A 17,659-nucleotide genomic window follows, 5' to 3' on the forward strand; every position below is an offset into this window, starting at 1 on the left:
TTGTGTGCAGGGTTGTTGCATTCTGTATTTGATAGTCTTTGTTCGGGGGTTTTGGGGCCGGTGGAGATGCCCTCTGGTGTTGAAAACTTTAAATGTGCATTGTGAACATCGGATGACACAAGCATAAGGTTTTCTTTACAGTTAGTGTGTATGACCCTTGCTTACTAGTATCATTACTTCATTAGTAATATATTGACTAATAAAAGAGATGCCACATAGGTTTTTGATACAGTGGCTGCCAGAGACGCATTGCCGTTCAGTACTGTACTGCCCAGTTAAGAACTGAGCCTTTTGATCTCTAACTGGTTCAGTAATGCTCCTATGTCCTGTTGATACAATGTCTGCTGGAGACTTCCTGTCTCGAGATTTCAGGCTGCAATTTTTAATGCATTGGCTGTAATTATTTAAATATAAAGAGTGACACATTGCAGGTGAAGAATGGCCGAGTTATAAACCCAAGATCTGAGCCTAAGAGTGCACACAAGCAATCACACATACAGAGGTCACTCCCAGCCCTAAAAATTAAGGATTATGGGCATTAACTGCTTCAGTTAAGAATTAAGGATTCCGAAGGATAGTCATCATTAGAGAAGCATGTAGTCATGTGCATCCTGTAATTAAGTAGCATTATCATGACATCTCACCATAGTATCACAGAAATATTAGCATGGTACATTTTCATTTGTTGAAATCAATGATGGTAAAAGAAGCATAAGAAACAATAAATCTCAGACTTCATACTTAATCAGCATAGGTTCTGTTGGTAACAGCCAAAGCTTCACTAAGGAACATTAGACAGACTGGAGCCAAAGTTTAAGAAGAATGCTCATCTGTTTGGGATTCATGTACACAATCCTCTGGTTTTAAATCCATTTATCGAACCACCCTATTTCCTTGATCAGAATCAGCTAGGCACATACTTTGGGAGCATCCACCAACTCAAGATCATTCGAAAAAGATGCATTCTGAGCAGGACCATCAGTATGCCCTGTTTTATCTTGAGTAGCCTCCAGCAATTATGGTGGTCAAGCCTAAATTGGTACCATTATGAGAAGAAGCTCTGTATCAAGAATTTAGCATAACAGAAAAAGAGACAACTATGTGAACTAGATAGACTTTCTTTCATTTCAAATAGATCTTCTGTTTTATTTACAGCAGAAGCTGCTTTTCAAATTGTCTTGATCTATCTCCGCAAGATCCATACCCCTTCAATATCACAGGGTCAACCACAAGATTTTTGGGGCATTAAAGTTCTAAATAAACCATCTACCCTGTGGGAGATAAAATCTGATTTGGCACCCATTTCAGATACCGAAAGCAATGGGCGAGTCAAGTTAAATTCAGGTCGGACCAAACCCAAGTTCAAGTCAAAGCAAAAAAAAAAAACCTTTCAACTCATACTCAATCTATTTACTCATCCCATTTATTTTATACAAACTTATACCTATCCATCAATTATTTAAATATCTGTATATAAATAAAAAATAATATTCAAATGTCAACGAGAAGATCAAATTTAACTTCAAATATATTATCACAATTCGTATATAATTTATAAACTAATTAAATATATAATTAGTTAAAATTTAACTGATAAGATACTATAAGACCCACGCCCAATACCAACACAAGCCTCCAAGTAAAGGCTTGGGCCTGGTCCAAGTTTCGACGGTCTGAGATGAACGACAGATCTGAGATCGCATATAAAACTCTATGCGATCATCTGCAAGATAGGTCTCTCCAAGGGCGCGTGCACGGCTGCATCCGGCCGTGCCAACTTTTCCAATTGGCCTACTTACTTATAACACTTACATTGGCCCCTATCTCTATTCCCAGGGATCTACCCGCGGATTTTGCCCTCGTGTCGGCGAATGGGTGCGTTTAGCTGCTTCAAGAACCGGCGTATCAAAGTATCTCTCCTCCATTCGTGGCATTCCGTTCGGAGGACCCACAAGTTCCAGCACCGCACTCTCGCTCAGATCCAATAATCGTTGCATCCCCCCTTCCTTCACTCTCTCCCCGGTCTCAGATCCCTCGACTCCGCTCGGCTTTCGATCCCTCGCCTCGCGCCCCCTCTCGAGACTTAGGTCTTCTGCCGCCCTTTCGATCGAGAACCGAGGGGACTCGCAGGAGACTTCAAGACGGACCTCGCCATGAATCCCTTCTCTTCCGGGACTCGGCTCAGGTAACCTCCGATCCTCCGCTCCGCTTCGATCGAACCTTTAGAAGTTATTCTATTCGTGCTCTTTTTCTTGATTTCTTGGTTTCTTTCTTGATTTCTTGATTTCTTGGTTTCTTGATTTCTTGATTCTGCTTCGTTTGAAAGCAATCGCTTCCAGTCGGATCACCTGTCTTTCGTTCCAGGCAGCTGAATTCTATCTGTTTATACGGAGAATCAATAAATTTGTTTGGGTATAAAATTCTGACCAGGTGATCTGGATCTTGCTGCCACATTAGTACAATCTTTGTGCTTCGCTATTGGCGACTTTGTGAAGTTGGTTTTTGACGTTAGGTTAGATTTGTTCTTTGAGTCAAGAACGAGGTAGCGGTCCAAGAACTGCTCTTAACTATGACCGAGGATCTGTTTAGTTCATATTTTAGGACCAGACTGCAAAATATCAAGAAACGTGTATGGAATCGTGACTGTTTGACCTGGTTCTTGCTGCCACATTGGTAAGATTGGTGATCTTGCGAAGTAACTTTTTAACGTTAGGTTAGTCCGGTCCTTTGAAGTAAGCACAAGGTATTAAACCAAGAATTGCTTTTGACTATAATTCAAGGACTGATTTTAGTATATTAGGAGGGAACCATAAAATACCAAGACAAGTTACTATCTGCAATTGTGACCATGTGATCTGGTTCTTGCTGCCATATTCGTACAATCTTTCTTCTTTGAAGCTGGTGACCTTTTAAAGCAGCTTTCTGTCATTAGCTTAGATTTGGTCTTCAAATCAAGAACAAGGTATTAATCCAAGAAATGCTTTTGCCTACAGTTTAAGGACTGATTCTAATGTATATATCGGGAGAGGACCACAAAATATCAAGGAAAGTCGTTGCTGCATTGAATAGTGATAGTTTGATCTACTTTTTGCTGCCACATTGTTACAACCTTTCTTTTTTGTAATTTATGATCTTGTGAAGTAGTATTTCAGGTTTAGATTGGTTTTGTTCTCTAAATCAAGAATGATATATACGTCCAAGAATTGCAGTTACATACTATTTAAGGACTGCTTTTAGCATATGTATTAGAAAGGGTCCATAAAATATCAAGAAAATTTGTCAGTGTATGGAACTCGGACTGTTTGATCTGGTTCTTGCTGCCACATCAGTACCATGTTTCTTTTTTGTGACTGGTAATCTTGTAAAGTGGCTTTTTAATCTTTGGTTAAATTTGTTCTTTGAATAAAGAACTAGGTATTAATCCATGGATTGCCCTTAACCAGTATCTAAGGACTGATTTTACGAAATATATTAGGAGGCGACTATGAAATATTAAGGAAAAGTGATTACTATCATGTACTATTCTAAAGATTTTGTCTTTTTTTTTGTTAGAACTTTTAAATATTCGGTTTGCTACCACATATTTTCTGAAGATCTCAACGGTCAACCATTTGTACATCATTTAAAGGACATCAGCTAATTTCTAAATAAAAGTATGATAGTTAGATAAAGAACATTTGATGTTAAATGTTTGCATGTTAGGTTATCTCAACTTTTTTGTTGATGAAACTAGGATTTTAGGAGGGGCTACGCATGGTTCTTTCTTTTTTTCTTCTTTTCTTTTTCAATTTACTTTTAGGGCTGTTTGTATACGAAGTCTTAGAAGAGTTAAGTAGGTTGCTTTGGGCTGAAGTGAAAACCTGCAAGCCTATCTACTTAGGAAAATTATATTGTCCTTGCCTTTTGTTTATTAAAGGATTATCCTAGCATCAGTCGATTGCAGTTAGGTTTCTCTGTTGTGAAACTAACAGATAATGATCTTAATAAAGAAAGGATATGAATCACCTTGGTTGGTTGTGGTGCCTTTCATAAAACTAAGAGATAAAGGCTATTTTTTGCTGTACTTTGAAGATTTAAATATTGAACTAAAGCTTTTAAGTTGAAGGCCATTTTTCGCCGTGATTTTAAATTTTAAGATTTTAAGTGGTTCCATGTGAATATAGTCATTGTTTTCATCGTGGACTCTGCCAGAACTTTTTCTCTCTTTTTTCTCTCCTTTGTTAAGCCCATTTTAAAAATCAGATTTGTTTTTCAAATAAATAAGTCAAGCTTCTGTAGATGTTACTAATCATCACATAGTCTTAGTTGAGTTAGTTTTGAACTTGGTAACAGGTAAGGTCTGCAATTTCGATATCGGGTACCGTATCGGTATTTTATCAGTTCAGTATAGTAGGGTACACTTCTGTGCTGAAATAGCTCTCTAACCATTTTTCTCGATTTTCATCTCGATATGCATCGGTATGGACCGGTACGCCTCGGTACGGACGGTACGAGGCTTGTACCGACTTAAAAGTATGTTTTGTACTGGTTTTCTCTCGGTACAATATGGTACGCCCCGTACCGGGCAGTACGGTAGACCTCGGTAGCAGGACTCTTCCTTTAGGGTGGCACACCCGCTTCTTGAATCTCTTTAGAAACTTGTCCCTGCGCCCTCTACGTAAATATTTTCTTACTAATTCTTTTAAGGGACCCACTTCCGTGTAACCTCATGTAACACGTTTCTGGTAACCAAGATTCTAATTGATATTCCTTGAATTTAATATGTGAAATATATTTAAGAACCAAAATGCACAAGTTGGCAGGGTAATTGATGAAGATATGATTCTAAGTTCAAACCTGACTGTTTTGACTTGTGATACATTATTGAAAGAACAATAGCTTAGACTGCTTAGTTGTAGAATATTGTTTACAAGATCACATAAAGAATGCTTTAACTATTGGATCATTGAAGATGATCAAGTCATCCTTTTGCCTTAAGGTTTGTTAAAAGAAACTGTCACTTGAAACCTTCTGGCAAATTCAAGTATCATAACTCTCTATTTAGAGATGTACAATCACTAAGGGTGAATAGAACTCTCATACTCGATTATTCATTGATAACATTTTCTGTATAACGATTTTTCTTACTACAAATTTATTATTGGCTTCTAGTACAGGTGGTCTGTACAGCCATCCTTAGTTCCCCCTTCATTTTGGTTGCCAACCTTCACAACCATTTGTTTTCTTCTTGTCTGTAGAAATTCACACACATATGCAGAGGAATGTGTGAAAAATGGGAGTATGTTTATAAATTCACATCATGGGGAAAACAATCCTAATTTAGATAACTTTATAGTTATCTATCTCTCTGATTGATACGATCATGAGTTCATGACCACTCATGTAGTTCTTCTCCTTGTTAGGTCAATCATGTGCATCACATGTGCCAATTTCTAGGACTATCATGATGTAGACTCCTTGGCATGAATGACCAACTTGGCAACTGCGCATTTTTTCACCACATTTACACTCTCCTCAAATTATAAATATTCTCATCTTCGTTTATCACATCTCTTAGTCTTCTTTCTTGCTCTCTTAGAGGGAAGAAAACAGAAGAATTGCACCAGCCAAACAATGGGGATGTAATTATTAAATTACATAATGAATAGAAACGTCTTTATTTCGGTGGGGAGTCACAGCTTACATGCTTACTCTCACGCCCATTTCCTGTGCTCTGCATAGTGCAACAAAGTGAGCCTTATTTTTTTCAGTATTCCTGAGGTTTAGTAAATATCTAAAAATTATTTTGAGTTGAATCTCTCTGATGTTTCTTGATTTCTTTACCCTTGGTGATAAATCTATGGATGAAACTTTAACGTCCTTAGTCATTTACCCCTGATTTATTTAGTATAACCAGACAAGTATATTGATTCTCAGCTGAGTTTTATCAACGTCTTCGGTTCTATTCATTCTGACCCTTACATTGCAGGGACATGATTCGAGCTATACGTGCTTGCAAAACTGCTGCAGAAGAGCGTGCTGTTGTGAGAAAAGAATGTGCTTCTATACGTGCTGCTATTAGTGAAAATGATCAAGATTATAGTCATCGTAATCTTGCAAAACTCATGTTTATTCACATGCTTGGTTATCCCACTCATTTTGGTCAAATGGAATGTCTCAAATTGATAGCTTCTTCTGGGTTTCCTGAAAAGAGAATTGGTTATCTTGGTCTAATGCTGCTTCTTGATGAAAGGCAGGAAGTTCTTATGCTTGTTACAAATTCCTTGAAACAGTATCCATTAATATGGTATCATTTAGCACACTTCATATAGCTAGTATTTCATTAAATTTTAACATATGTATTCTGAAATGGTATCATAGTTTAGACATTGGAATGGCATACTTTTTCACTCTTCATATCCTTGACGCAAGCAGAGATCTCAATCATTCAAATCAGTATATTGTGGGTCTTGCACTTTGTGCTCTGGGGAATATATGTTCTGCAGAAATGGCACGGGATCTTACACCGGAAGTAGAAAGGTTATTACAAACTAGAGACCCAAACATTAAAAAAAAGGTACAGCTTTTCTCTGTAAAAATGTATTTCTCAGCTATTATAAGGAGCTTCTTGAAATGAATTCTTTCAATAGGATTGCAAGGATGAACAGTCATTTATGTTCTTGGATTTGCACACTAAACTGCAATCTGTTATTTATGCTATTTTCTGAATTCGATATATGGAACCGTCATTTTGGTAATGGACTGTGCTGCATAGATTGTGAGTTCAAGTTGGCTGCTTTTTGTTAGTGTCTAATGTGATTTACTTGTTAAGATACATTTTGAAGAAGTAATCGTTTTTTTACAGCTAAGTATCCTCAACTTGTTACACTTGCAGAAATTTACATGCTACTTGCTTCTGGTTGGTTGTGTTAGGTGCAGGTGTTTAGCCAACAAGAAAACCGGTTCTAATAGTTCTATAAAAGATCCAAGGAAGAATAATATCAGTTAAAGCTATTCCTCCTATGGCCTCATGTGACTTTGATCAATGAGCTCCTAAAAATACCTCTTATATACATAGCGCGACCCATTTCTATCTTTTTTTCTTGCATGGCCATTTGATTTATGTTCTGATAGGCGTGATGTAAAGAGTATGCTATCTGCCCAGGATAATCCAGTCATAGAGAAATGCTATACATCCTTTCAAACTTGGAAACTTTGATGATTGTCTTTACCAATCTTTATCCTTTTGTGGATATGCATGTGCTCTGGTGCTTTACATTTGGACTTTTGTATTCTCAGTCTGTTCCATGATCCCTGTATGGAATATGCCCACATTATACTTTTGTTCCTATGTAGTTTGTGGTAAGGTTGGACACTAGAGCTGTAGAGTTCTTCATGCAATACTTGGTCAACCATGAAGCTTTATGTCCTTGTCCAAAAACTTATTGGGGGTTGGTCACGTGATATTGATAAAGGGATAGGAAAGTGGTTGCAATTGGTTACTCATAATGGGTTGAAGTTAAACTTGGAAGTCGAAAAGTAAATTGATGATATTGAAGATTGAGGTTTTGAGAAATTGTATTGTTAACTGATTCTTTGATATGTGCAATGTTCTTTTTAATTTTCATGGTTTTTTTTTAAAATTAATATCTTATTATTAATACTAAATACTTAGTGTTTGGTTGTATTTGTTTAGACGAAGAATTAGTACAACTGACTATTCTGCAGTATGTACTGGATTCTGTACTACTTGTGTTGGCCACATCACAGTACGTACTGTGCCTGTATGTTTGTGACTGGTACTCCCATACCGCTGTTCTTCAAACCTTTCTTGACGCAACACATTTTTAACATTTATTCTTTTACTGTTAGTGCACATGCATGTGTGCTTGCACGTGTAAACACTAATGCTTGGGATGGAGAAAGCAGGGGCATGTCAAACTCAATGGACAACCCAGGTTTGATAGAAGTTAATGAAGGAAGTTAAGCAGAAAATTGATGTTGTCAAAATCAAATCTCTTGAATATGCTTGCAGTTTCTAGTGTACTGACTACTGACAGAGATTCTGTCTCAAAATTAATGAAGTATGAATTTAATTGTGCTGTTATAGTCAGCAATTTGAAAGCAAATAAGTATCCTGTATAGTTATAGGGTGTTCCTGTTGTATAACTCTTTTAATTTATGATTCAATTTTTTCCTTTATTCCTCTGCTTTATTCTAGAAAATTCTTTCATGCTATGCCAGATAAAAAATGTCATTATCTCAAAATTTGTTGATCACTACATTGTTTCTTTTAGCCATGAAATATACTGTAAGTTGATAAAATTTGATGTAGCCTCGTTCACTTTTGAATGAGTTTATCCTGCACAACTGCACTTTATATTGATGCAGTATAACTTATCTAATCCTTTGTTAGATTAAACAGAGTTCATTGTTCAGTGACTGAAGGAGGTTTCTTGTTTTTCAGGCTGCTTTGTGCTCTATAAGGATAATAAGAAAAGTTCCAGACTTAGCAGAAAACTTTATGGGCCCTGCTTCTTCTTTGCTGAAGGAAAAGCATCATGGAGTTTTAATAGCTGGAGTTCAGCTCTGCATAGATCTTTGTAAAGCTAGTACCAACGCCCTAGAATATTTGAGAAAGGTACGGTGCACAGCAAGGTCCGCGGTACCGGTCCGGTCCGGCGTACCGGTCGCCGGCCGGACCGGTACGGTACCGGTCCGGACCGGTACCGTACCGGTCCGGACCGGTACGGTACCGGCCGGGCTCCACGAGTCAGACTTTTTTTTTTTTTTTAAATGTTGTCTCTGTTGGATCTTAAATTAAATGAAAATTGATGTTTTTTTATTACTTTTTTCATGATTTTTGATATTTTCATATTTAAATTTAGGGTTGAAATTTGAAACATATATGATGCATGATTGCATGTTACGTTTTCCTCCCGTTCGAAATGATAAAATCATACACATAAAATATCTTCGAATTAAGATACAATCATTTACATACATTTAAAGTACTCTAGGATATCTAAAATCGGGACGAGTGCCGATGGCTCTCGTAGATATCTGGATCATAAGTATAATCAGGAGGAGGCAAATCAACCCAATCAGAAGGAACACGCGCCAGGTTATAAGAACTGTCGGATCTCTCGCTCACGCTCTGGCTCTGAGAGGTGTCCTCTGATTGTGTAGGGGCCCATCCAAATATGGCGGAAGCAAAATCCAATGCACCATATCCGTATTCGTCAGGCTGAGGCTGTGGATAATAGAATCCGTATCCGTATGTCCTCGGATCTGCAGTCGTATCCTGTCTTCCTGAACGACCTCGAGGAGCCCGTCTTCTATATCCAATAATATCCTCACGATCTCTATCAGGTGGTCGACCGTGGTCCGTATCCTGTGTAGCACCCATAAATTGGGACTCACCGGTGAAATAAAGACCACCCTCCGGCTGTGTCTCATGAGTACCATACTGTCCTCCGCTCCCTCCATGGCTAGAAGATCCATCACCACCAGAACCTTCATCGCTACTAGTCCAAGTCTCTTCCTCGACACTCTCCATTGGGATTCTTTGTTTTTCTTTCCTGGCCCTCTCTGTCTGGCTCCCCTGTGCCTGCGGCTGATCAGCTCTGGGAGTGCGTGGAATATTGCGCTCAGCCCATTGCTCTGGATCGACCCCAGCTTCGGTGGCTATGAAGGTAGCTGGTCGTGGAGGCGATCCTGGCTCGTCAAGCTCGGGCTCCTGCTGCTGGCCTACAAGCCAGCCGAGTAGTGGATCATCGTCATCAGCGGTGAAGGACCCGTAAATCGGATCTGTATACTTGAGCTCCACTTCCTCCTGGATGCACTTTAGCCTCAACCGCAAATTGTAATGCACATAAACAAGGTCGTTGAGGCGCTTTTGCGTCAAACGGTTTCTTTGTTTGCTGTGGATAAGGGCGAAGGTGGACCAATTGCGCTCACATCCACTAGAGGAGACTGTTTGGGAGAGGATCCGGATAGCTATCCGCTTTAGATTTCTCGCGGATCCGCCAAAATGCACCCACCATTCAGCTGCAAAAATATTTATGAAGATTACATATATGATAGTTCCATAATAGTAACTAAGTAACACCAGGTGAATGTTTTGCTGATGTGTCACGTACCTGGATTCATATTGTGTTTGCTGACGACAGCCGCTCGTTGGCCAAAACTGTAGCTGCCCTCTCTAAATAATTTGCTCTGTGAAAAATAAGCATAAGAAAACCATGTTAATAATTGAAGATGCTGATATACTTACACATGCTAGTAATTACTAAATCATAATTACCTCTTCAAGACATAGGGCCGCTTTTTCTGGATCTGCCTCCATCTTGTAAATCACATTACGCAAAGCATCCAGAAGTGTTTCATCCATACCAATTCCATCTATGCTGTACTGAAACCGGGGGTTTAGGTAGTATGCTGCACATATACGAGACTATCTTAGCATAATTATATAATTATATCCATCACTATAATTGTCACTATAATTATATCTTAGTTTACCTGCTAGATGTAATTCCGTACCCATTTGCGCTCCCCACCGTTGCTCAATGATGTTGATGTATGACCGGCCATGTGCTGGATCTGCCTCCATAATCTGATCCTTTGCCTTGACCATCATGTGATACAAAAATCCCATCTGGGGGTAGATCTCGCTATCTACGGCCCGCAGCACTTCATATAATGGTTTGATAGCCTTGACTATTGTAGTAGCCCGCTGCCAGAATGGTTGTCTCGTCACCAAGTCTTCTATCTTGCTCCCTTCAGAGCCGGCATAAGAATATCTACTATCATACCACTCCGGACTGGCAAACATCTGACGTAAGGCTCCTCTCTTCTCGAGTATGCTATCAAGTGCGATGAAGTTGGTAGCAAACCGTGTGACTCCTGGTCTCAGAATCTCTCCCCCTGCATACTTTCTCATCAATGAAAGAACCCAGTTATGGTTATAAATATACCTCGTAATGCGTTGGGCTGTCTCCACCGTTTGTTGCACCCTACGGATCTTTCCAATGTCCATCAACATAAGATCGATACAATGTGCAGCACATGGGGTCCAGAAAATATGTGGCCGCCGCTCCATCAAGACTTGCCCGGCAGCCTTATATTGCGGCCCATTATCAGTGACGACCTGCACGACATTCTCCTCTCCTACCAGATCAATCACATCCTCCATAAGTTTCAGCATGTACGAGGTGTTGTGCACAGAAGCCGAAGCATCAATCGACTTGTGGAAGAAGGTCTTAGCATCACAGTATGTCAGGAAGTTGATGATGCTCCGCCTGGTCGGACCGGTCCAACCATCGCACATGATGGTTAGTCCATATATGGGCCACTTGCTCTTGTAGGAGTCAATCCAATTCTCCAGCTCCTCCTTATTGTTGTCAAGAAGCTCACCGTATATATCCTTCGGGCCTGGAGGAGCTACACCGGGACCGGCAGCTTGTATGGCGGCAATGGCAGACCTGTAGTATGTATTGTCTGCCACATTCGCTGGGATGTGGCTGAAGTGAAACCAGGATCCAATAGCTCGCCACATAGTTTTCTTCTTATCCTTCATCCACATTGTGTCTACCCTCTGCTGCCTTGAATCTCTACTGGGGAGAGCATGCGGATCTACATCATGAATTGTCGCTCCTTCTGCAACTCCTCTAGATGACTTCTTTCGGCTACCAAAACCACCCAGCATAGATGCAATCCGGCCACGTTCTTTGCCGACGCCCTCCCTTACTGAAGTTGTCCTCAAGAACTCTGGATCTTGTCTAGTGCTTCGAGAACCCCCGCCCGACTCGTATGCAGAGGGCCCAAATCGAGCTCTATGCCTGGCCACCTCCTCCTGCTGCCACTGATCATCCAGGCTTGCATGCATGGCCGCCTGAATATCTGCCTCCTCCTCATCTAGATCCTCGACCTCCTCTGGCTCCCTAGAGTGATAGGAAGGTGGCTCTGCCGCTTGGCGATCGACCTCCGCCCTCTTCTTGGAAGCCACCTCCTTCGCTTCTTTGGCCTCAGCAAGATTCTGCCTCATCAGCACACGAATCTCGTTAGGACAATTTCGGCACGTAGCAACCTCACCGGAATTTCCGGCTAAGTGTTGCTTCAACCTGGTTACCCCTCCTCCCTTGAAAATCTTGTCGCAAAACTTGCATTGAAACTGGTGTCGTTGCCCCTCACTTCCAAGTCTTCGCCCATAAGACCAGCCAATATCACGCTTTGCAGGGTTCGTTTTTCTTGATGGCTCCATTTCTATCATAAAAGGACAACTTATCAAAAAATTAAGCTAATAAAGTAAATTTTTGCATTATCTTATTATTTAAGTAATTTATAAACTATTTTTTTTAAATTAATGAAATAATATAGGATAAAAAAACCGCACCTTAAATAGTCTCCGCTGGATTTTTTGGGCAGGACCTCCTCCTCGCTATCTCTCAAATCTTTCCGTCTCCGCACCTTAAATAGAATCCATTTCTATCATAAAAGGACAACTTATCAAAAAATTAAGCTAATAAAGTAAATTTTTGCATTATCTTATTATTTAAGTAATTTATAAACTATTTTTTTAAATAAATTATTAACAAAATTAATGAAATAATATAGGATAAAAAAACCGCACCTTAAATAGTCTCCGCTGGATTTTTTGGGCAGGACCTCCTCCTCGCTATCTCTCAAATCTTTCCGTCTCCGCACCTTAAATAGAACCCATTTCTATCATAAAAGGACAACTTATCAAAAAATTAAGCTAATAAAGTAAATTTTTGCATTATCTTATTATTTAAGTAATTTATAAACTATTTTTTTTAAATAAATTATTAACAAAATTAATGAAATAATATAGGATAAAAAAACCGCACCTTAAATAGTCTCCGCTGGATTTTTTGGGCAGGACCTCCTCCTCGCTATCTCTCAAATCTTTCCGTCTCCGCACCTTAACTAGAACCTCTCAAGTCTCAACCTCAAATTGTGTGGGAAAGAAGTGAGCCTCGTTCGGTTTTTATAACCGAACGAGAGGCTTAAGTTAATCCCAGATTAACAGAAAATCCCAGCTTAGTAATGTTAAATTCGTACGGAAAGAAGTGGCCGGTCGGCTGCTTCTTGGTTTTTAATGGGAAGGAGTGGCCTCCGGCCACTCCTTTTCCTATTAAAAAAAGGGAGAAAGCTGTGGCCTGTCGGCCACAGCAATTTTTTATTTTTTATTTTTCATTGAAAGAAGTGGCCGGTTGGCCACTTCCTTCACAAAACCACGCGCGGCGCGTGGTTTTTGAAACCACGCGCCGCGGTGGTTTTGGGAACCACAGCGCCTCGCTGTGGTTCCCCGAAAAAAAAAAAAAAAAATTGAAAGAAGTGGCCCCGTGGGCCACTTCTCCCTAAAACCACGCGCGGCGCGTGGTTTTTGAAACCACGCGCGCGCGTGGTTTTTGAAACCACAGCGCGAAGCTGTGGTTTCGTAAAAAAAAAAAAAAAAACCACCCGTATACGAGTCCCGTACCGGCCGGTACGGGGTCCGTACCGGCCGGTACACAGATGAAAACCGGATATACCGGTTTTCATCGCTCTCCGGTACCGGTCAAGCACCGGACCGGTTCGTACCGGCCCGTACCGGCCGGTACGGACCGGTACGGCTTTCCTTGGTGCACAGCATTACTATATCTGTTTTCTAGATTTTTTTGCCATATTGATTATACAATTGTTATTTTTGTCTAACTTTTGACTTTGACCAAACTCTCCTGCTACATTCTTGTTTCCTGTATTAGGTGACTCTTTCAATCCTGCAACTCTTTCAGAGTTTGTAAAAGAAACTATGCAACTGGCACACAACTGATATTGCAGTTAAGGACTTTTAGAAAATTCAAGACTTTGAACAAACTCTTCTGTTACATTCTTGTTTCTTCTATTAGGCTAGATTCTTTCAGATTTTGTAAAAGAAACTATGCAACTGGCAATCAGTTAAGGAATTTTAGAAAATCCACTGTTTCCTGATGCTTGAATTTGTTTAGTTTCATTGTGTGGATGTTCTATATAGGTCCTTGTTTGATATATTTAGTAATCTATCCAACTTGAATTTGATTTTGAAGTTCTATATCTGGCTTTATATATTGGTTTCTTTTAATTCTTTTTTCTTTTGCTGTACTGCTGCTTCCTTCCATTTTTTAGATGATCACATAATTAATGCCCAAGTTGATGTTTAATTGAATTAAGTGTAACATGGTACTATTAGAAATTGTGGAAATCAAAAGTTTACTTAATTGGTGTTCATAACGAGAATGGGGTGGAAATAATGAGAGGGGAAGAACCCTGTGATCTCCATGGTGGAGCGGACTTGCATTGTATTTAGACCAATGAAATGGCAGAAAACCTACTAGAAGATCAAGGAAAGAGTCAATGCAAGGGACTGGGGTGGCTTAACATGAAATTGCTGACAAAGAGTCTTAGAAAAGGTGAGAGACTCCGAGTGGTGCTCTGTTGAATCATTCGAGATTCTTGAGTTTTTTATATGTTCTAGGTTTGGTTGGGAGGATGATTAAGGTACAAAATTTGGTAGCAGCGCTGGTCTCTGGCAAATCTTTGCCGTGCAGAAACAGAGAAAAGAGTTTTCTGCTGTAAAAGAAATGCAATAAAACATGTTTTTATTTGGTTTCACCTTGAAGCACCAAATGGAATTTCAGGACTAAAACAGGATTTGTAGGCAGCCTTGATGAGTGTTGCTAAGGCTTGGAAAAGAAATATGCTTGGTTTGGATGCTTATACTGAGATATTGGTCAGAGGCAACTTTTGCGTAATATTTACTGAACATAGATTTAGAGAAATGCTGAGGTGTAGAAGACTCTAATTTACCCAATTTTTCATTTTACAAAATTAGTATTTTCCTTTTCAATTATGGAATAATTGAACATCATATTAGTGATTTCAAGGTAGAGGGCATGACTAGAGCCATTTTGGTTGCTTATGGGCAAGGAAGGAACTGGTGAGTGGAAGTGCCGCAGAGGCTAAAGGTATGGATATGGCCTATTGCAGTGGCTTTGAGGTGCTACTGGGGTTTGTGGCTTAGTTGGAAATACGTAAGCTATTAAGATTGGGACTTCTATCACGAACTTATTAAACAACTTATGAAAAGACTTTTTACATTTTGTTTGGCATAAAGTCTCCTGGAGCCATGACTTTTTATATTTCTAACATTTTAAGATTTTATGAATCTCATTACCATGGTGAGGCTTGTCCCGCTGCCTTTGAAGTAATTTGTAATCAAATTGTTTTTCATCCATACTTATCTCTTTATCTGCTTCAGATCAGTCAGTAATTTATATGAGGTAGTAATAGAAAACTACAAACCAGGTACTTTTGTTGCAGCGCCCATTTTTCCTTTGTGGAAGACTATGGAGTATGGACACTTTTTATTACCTAATAGTTTTGTAACCTACATCAAGGGGATTATGCGTGCCACATTTAAGCTTTTAAAATTTCATTCTTTGACCTTTACCTTACCCTAGTTCTTTTTAACTATTGTTGTCTATCATGGAGCTGGATACACTACTATCATGAACAATGTGGAAGATAAGTGCCTCAGACTAGTGTTTAAGTTTGAAAATCTTGTAGATTCTCTCTCTCTCTCTCTCACTCTCTCTCTCTCTCTCACACACACACACACACACACGCATGCACACAAAATTTCAGAAGTCTTGTTGACTGCAATTCCTGCAAAACGTGCTTTTGTCAAGTAGTTGGACCATTTTTCACCAACTAATTTGTTTAGCCATCCTTTTGCCCTCAAGGCCAGGTATTTAAGTTGGTTGGACAGTATGGTGTATGTTAGGTTTTCTTATTTCTTTTTTCTTCTGCTTGAAGATTATGTGATTTCTTGTCTTGTATGTAGGTAGTCATGTTACATTTCATGTATACTTGCTGCCTTAGTGGTTGTGCTTTTTAGATTTCATGACATGGATTAGTTTTCATCCTGATCATAGAACTGCACAGAGGGACTGGTTCGAATATTGAGAGATGTCTCAAATAGTCCATATGCACCCGAGTATGACATTGCTGGGATTACAGACCCTTTTTTGCATATCCGAGTGCTTAGGCTCATGCGTATGCTGGGCCAAGGAGATGCAGATTCCAGTGAATATATGAATGACATTCTTGCTCAGGTAAATTTCCTTTCCTTATATATTTCTCCCTTTTCATGAATCTAAAACAGAATTACTTGAATAATAATTCTGATTCAAGAGATATGCAATTTATTTATTGGATATGTGTGCACATGTATGTGTACCAAAATCTTCAGATACATATTATGGCATCTGACTTGGAAAGTACAAAGCTAAGCTGATAACCCTGTCATGCCCTGTCAGGTCTGGTAGATGAGCCTGGAAAGATCCACAGCACTATAAGCTGCATGCACTATATATATACTAGGAACTTTTTCCTATCATTTCAATGACTTTCTGGTGTACATTGTACATATTTTAAATGTTTAATCATGTTTTTCAAATTTGGTTCTTTCGCTGGCCTTGCAGTGTACGGTAATCATGTTTTGAATTTCTCAGTGAAGAAATTCAGTGTCTGGCCTAGTCTAAATGTACATTTGGTAGTTTCAGTGGTTTCCATGGGAAAATGTTGTAGTTTGGTGGTTTTATCTGAAACTATTTAGAAAAGAAGTTAAAAAATGTTAATAGTAAAAAAGCTTAGAAAAGTATTAATAGTAAAAACTAAGAAAAAATAAGAAACTTCAGACAAGTTTCTGTTAAGTATATTAGACTTCGTTACAGTATGATATACTGTTTGGTGATAATTATATATAGATGGTCGTAATTTAAATAGCTGTCTGTATACTAAAATTCCATGCAAAATGAGAAAAGCGTAAAAGTAGCAAGGACCATTACTTGAATAGGAAGGAGCAAGAAGCAGCACAAAATGCGATAGCATCACACTGTGACTAAATTTATGAAAATAGAGTCTAATTCATGTGATGTCTTGCTATCATCAATATGTGTCCTGTGAATCTTGTAGTTAACTTTGTTACAGTCATTTTATCTACCACTTTGTGCTCACCATTCTCATGCATGACAAAATCCATGAATTGGAGGACTTGAAGTCCCCAATTTGTGACATATGGCTTTTTCCATACTCAAAACATTGCACCATGGGGCATAGAACCAGGAAATTGATGATATACCACTTGATTCATAGCCTAATCACCACAAGTTGGAATGTGACTCATGTCATCCCAATACCTGTTAAACGTTTCATTGCACTTATTTGTCTCCCTTGCCACAAGATCAAGATAGATTTTGCAGATCCTTATAGCTACTTGATATTCGTACAATTAAGCCCATTTCTTTAGGGGCATCACCTGTGCTGTTTTGACTTCAAAGACATTGAAAAGACTATGATTACATATAAAAAAACTTCAGCAAGCGCCGAGTGAATGAACTATACATCCTCAATTCCTTCAGTCAATCTTTAGCCTTTTGTACTTCTGCAAATATGAGTCTATTAGACAATTGTAGGTAGCAAGGAGCCTGTTGCACTACTAGACTGAAACAAAAACTTCCAGATAAGGCTTGATCACCATGCCACTGGCCATCTTATATCTTGAAGGGCATGGTAAGCCACCGCCATCTGGATCCTGTGCTTCCACCTATATCTGCACTTGGTTGAATTAAAT

The 17,659-nt window shown here is 39.2% G+C and overlaps 1 protein-coding gene and 1 long non-coding RNA gene across 3 annotated transcripts in view; one reads left to right on the forward strand and one right to left on the reverse strand.

The window, feature by feature from the left end:
• Positions 1-1,848: 1,848 nt before the first annotated feature.
• Positions 1,849-17,659, forward strand: part of LOC103710049 (AP-1 complex subunit gamma-2) — a 44,014-nt gene continuing 28,203 nt past the window's right edge. Inside the window, exons 1-5 of one of the 2 annotated variants that reach the window (XM_039128112.1) lie at positions 1,849-2,185; positions 5,969-6,271; positions 6,415-6,556; positions 8,447-8,620; positions 15,960-16,139. In XM_039128112.1, coding sequence (XP_038984040.1) covers positions 2,154-2,185; positions 5,969-6,271; positions 6,415-6,556; positions 8,447-8,620; positions 15,960-16,139 — 831 coding nt within the window. In that variant the 5' untranslated portion in view covers positions 1,849-2,153. The remainder of the gene's footprint in view (positions 2,186-5,968; positions 6,272-6,414; positions 6,557-8,446; positions 8,621-15,959; positions 16,140-17,659) is intronic. The other variant, XM_039128111.1, reaches the window with a different exon arrangement.
• On the reverse strand, positions 10,106-10,346 carry LOC120111317. The gene is made up of 2 exons (XR_005512499.1): positions 10,286-10,346; positions 10,106-10,197 (listed from the first exon to the last, which is right to left on the reverse strand). It is a non-coding gene; the product is annotated as an uncharacterized LOC120111317 (long non-coding RNA).

Source organism: Phoenix dactylifera, chromosome 7 (genome assembly GCF_009389715.1).
Source record: "Phoenix dactylifera cultivar Barhee BC4 chromosome 7, palm_55x_up_171113_PBpolish2nd_filt_p, whole genome shotgun sequence".
Lineage (NCBI taxonomy): Eukaryota > Viridiplantae > Streptophyta > Magnoliopsida > Arecales > Arecaceae > Phoenix > Phoenix dactylifera.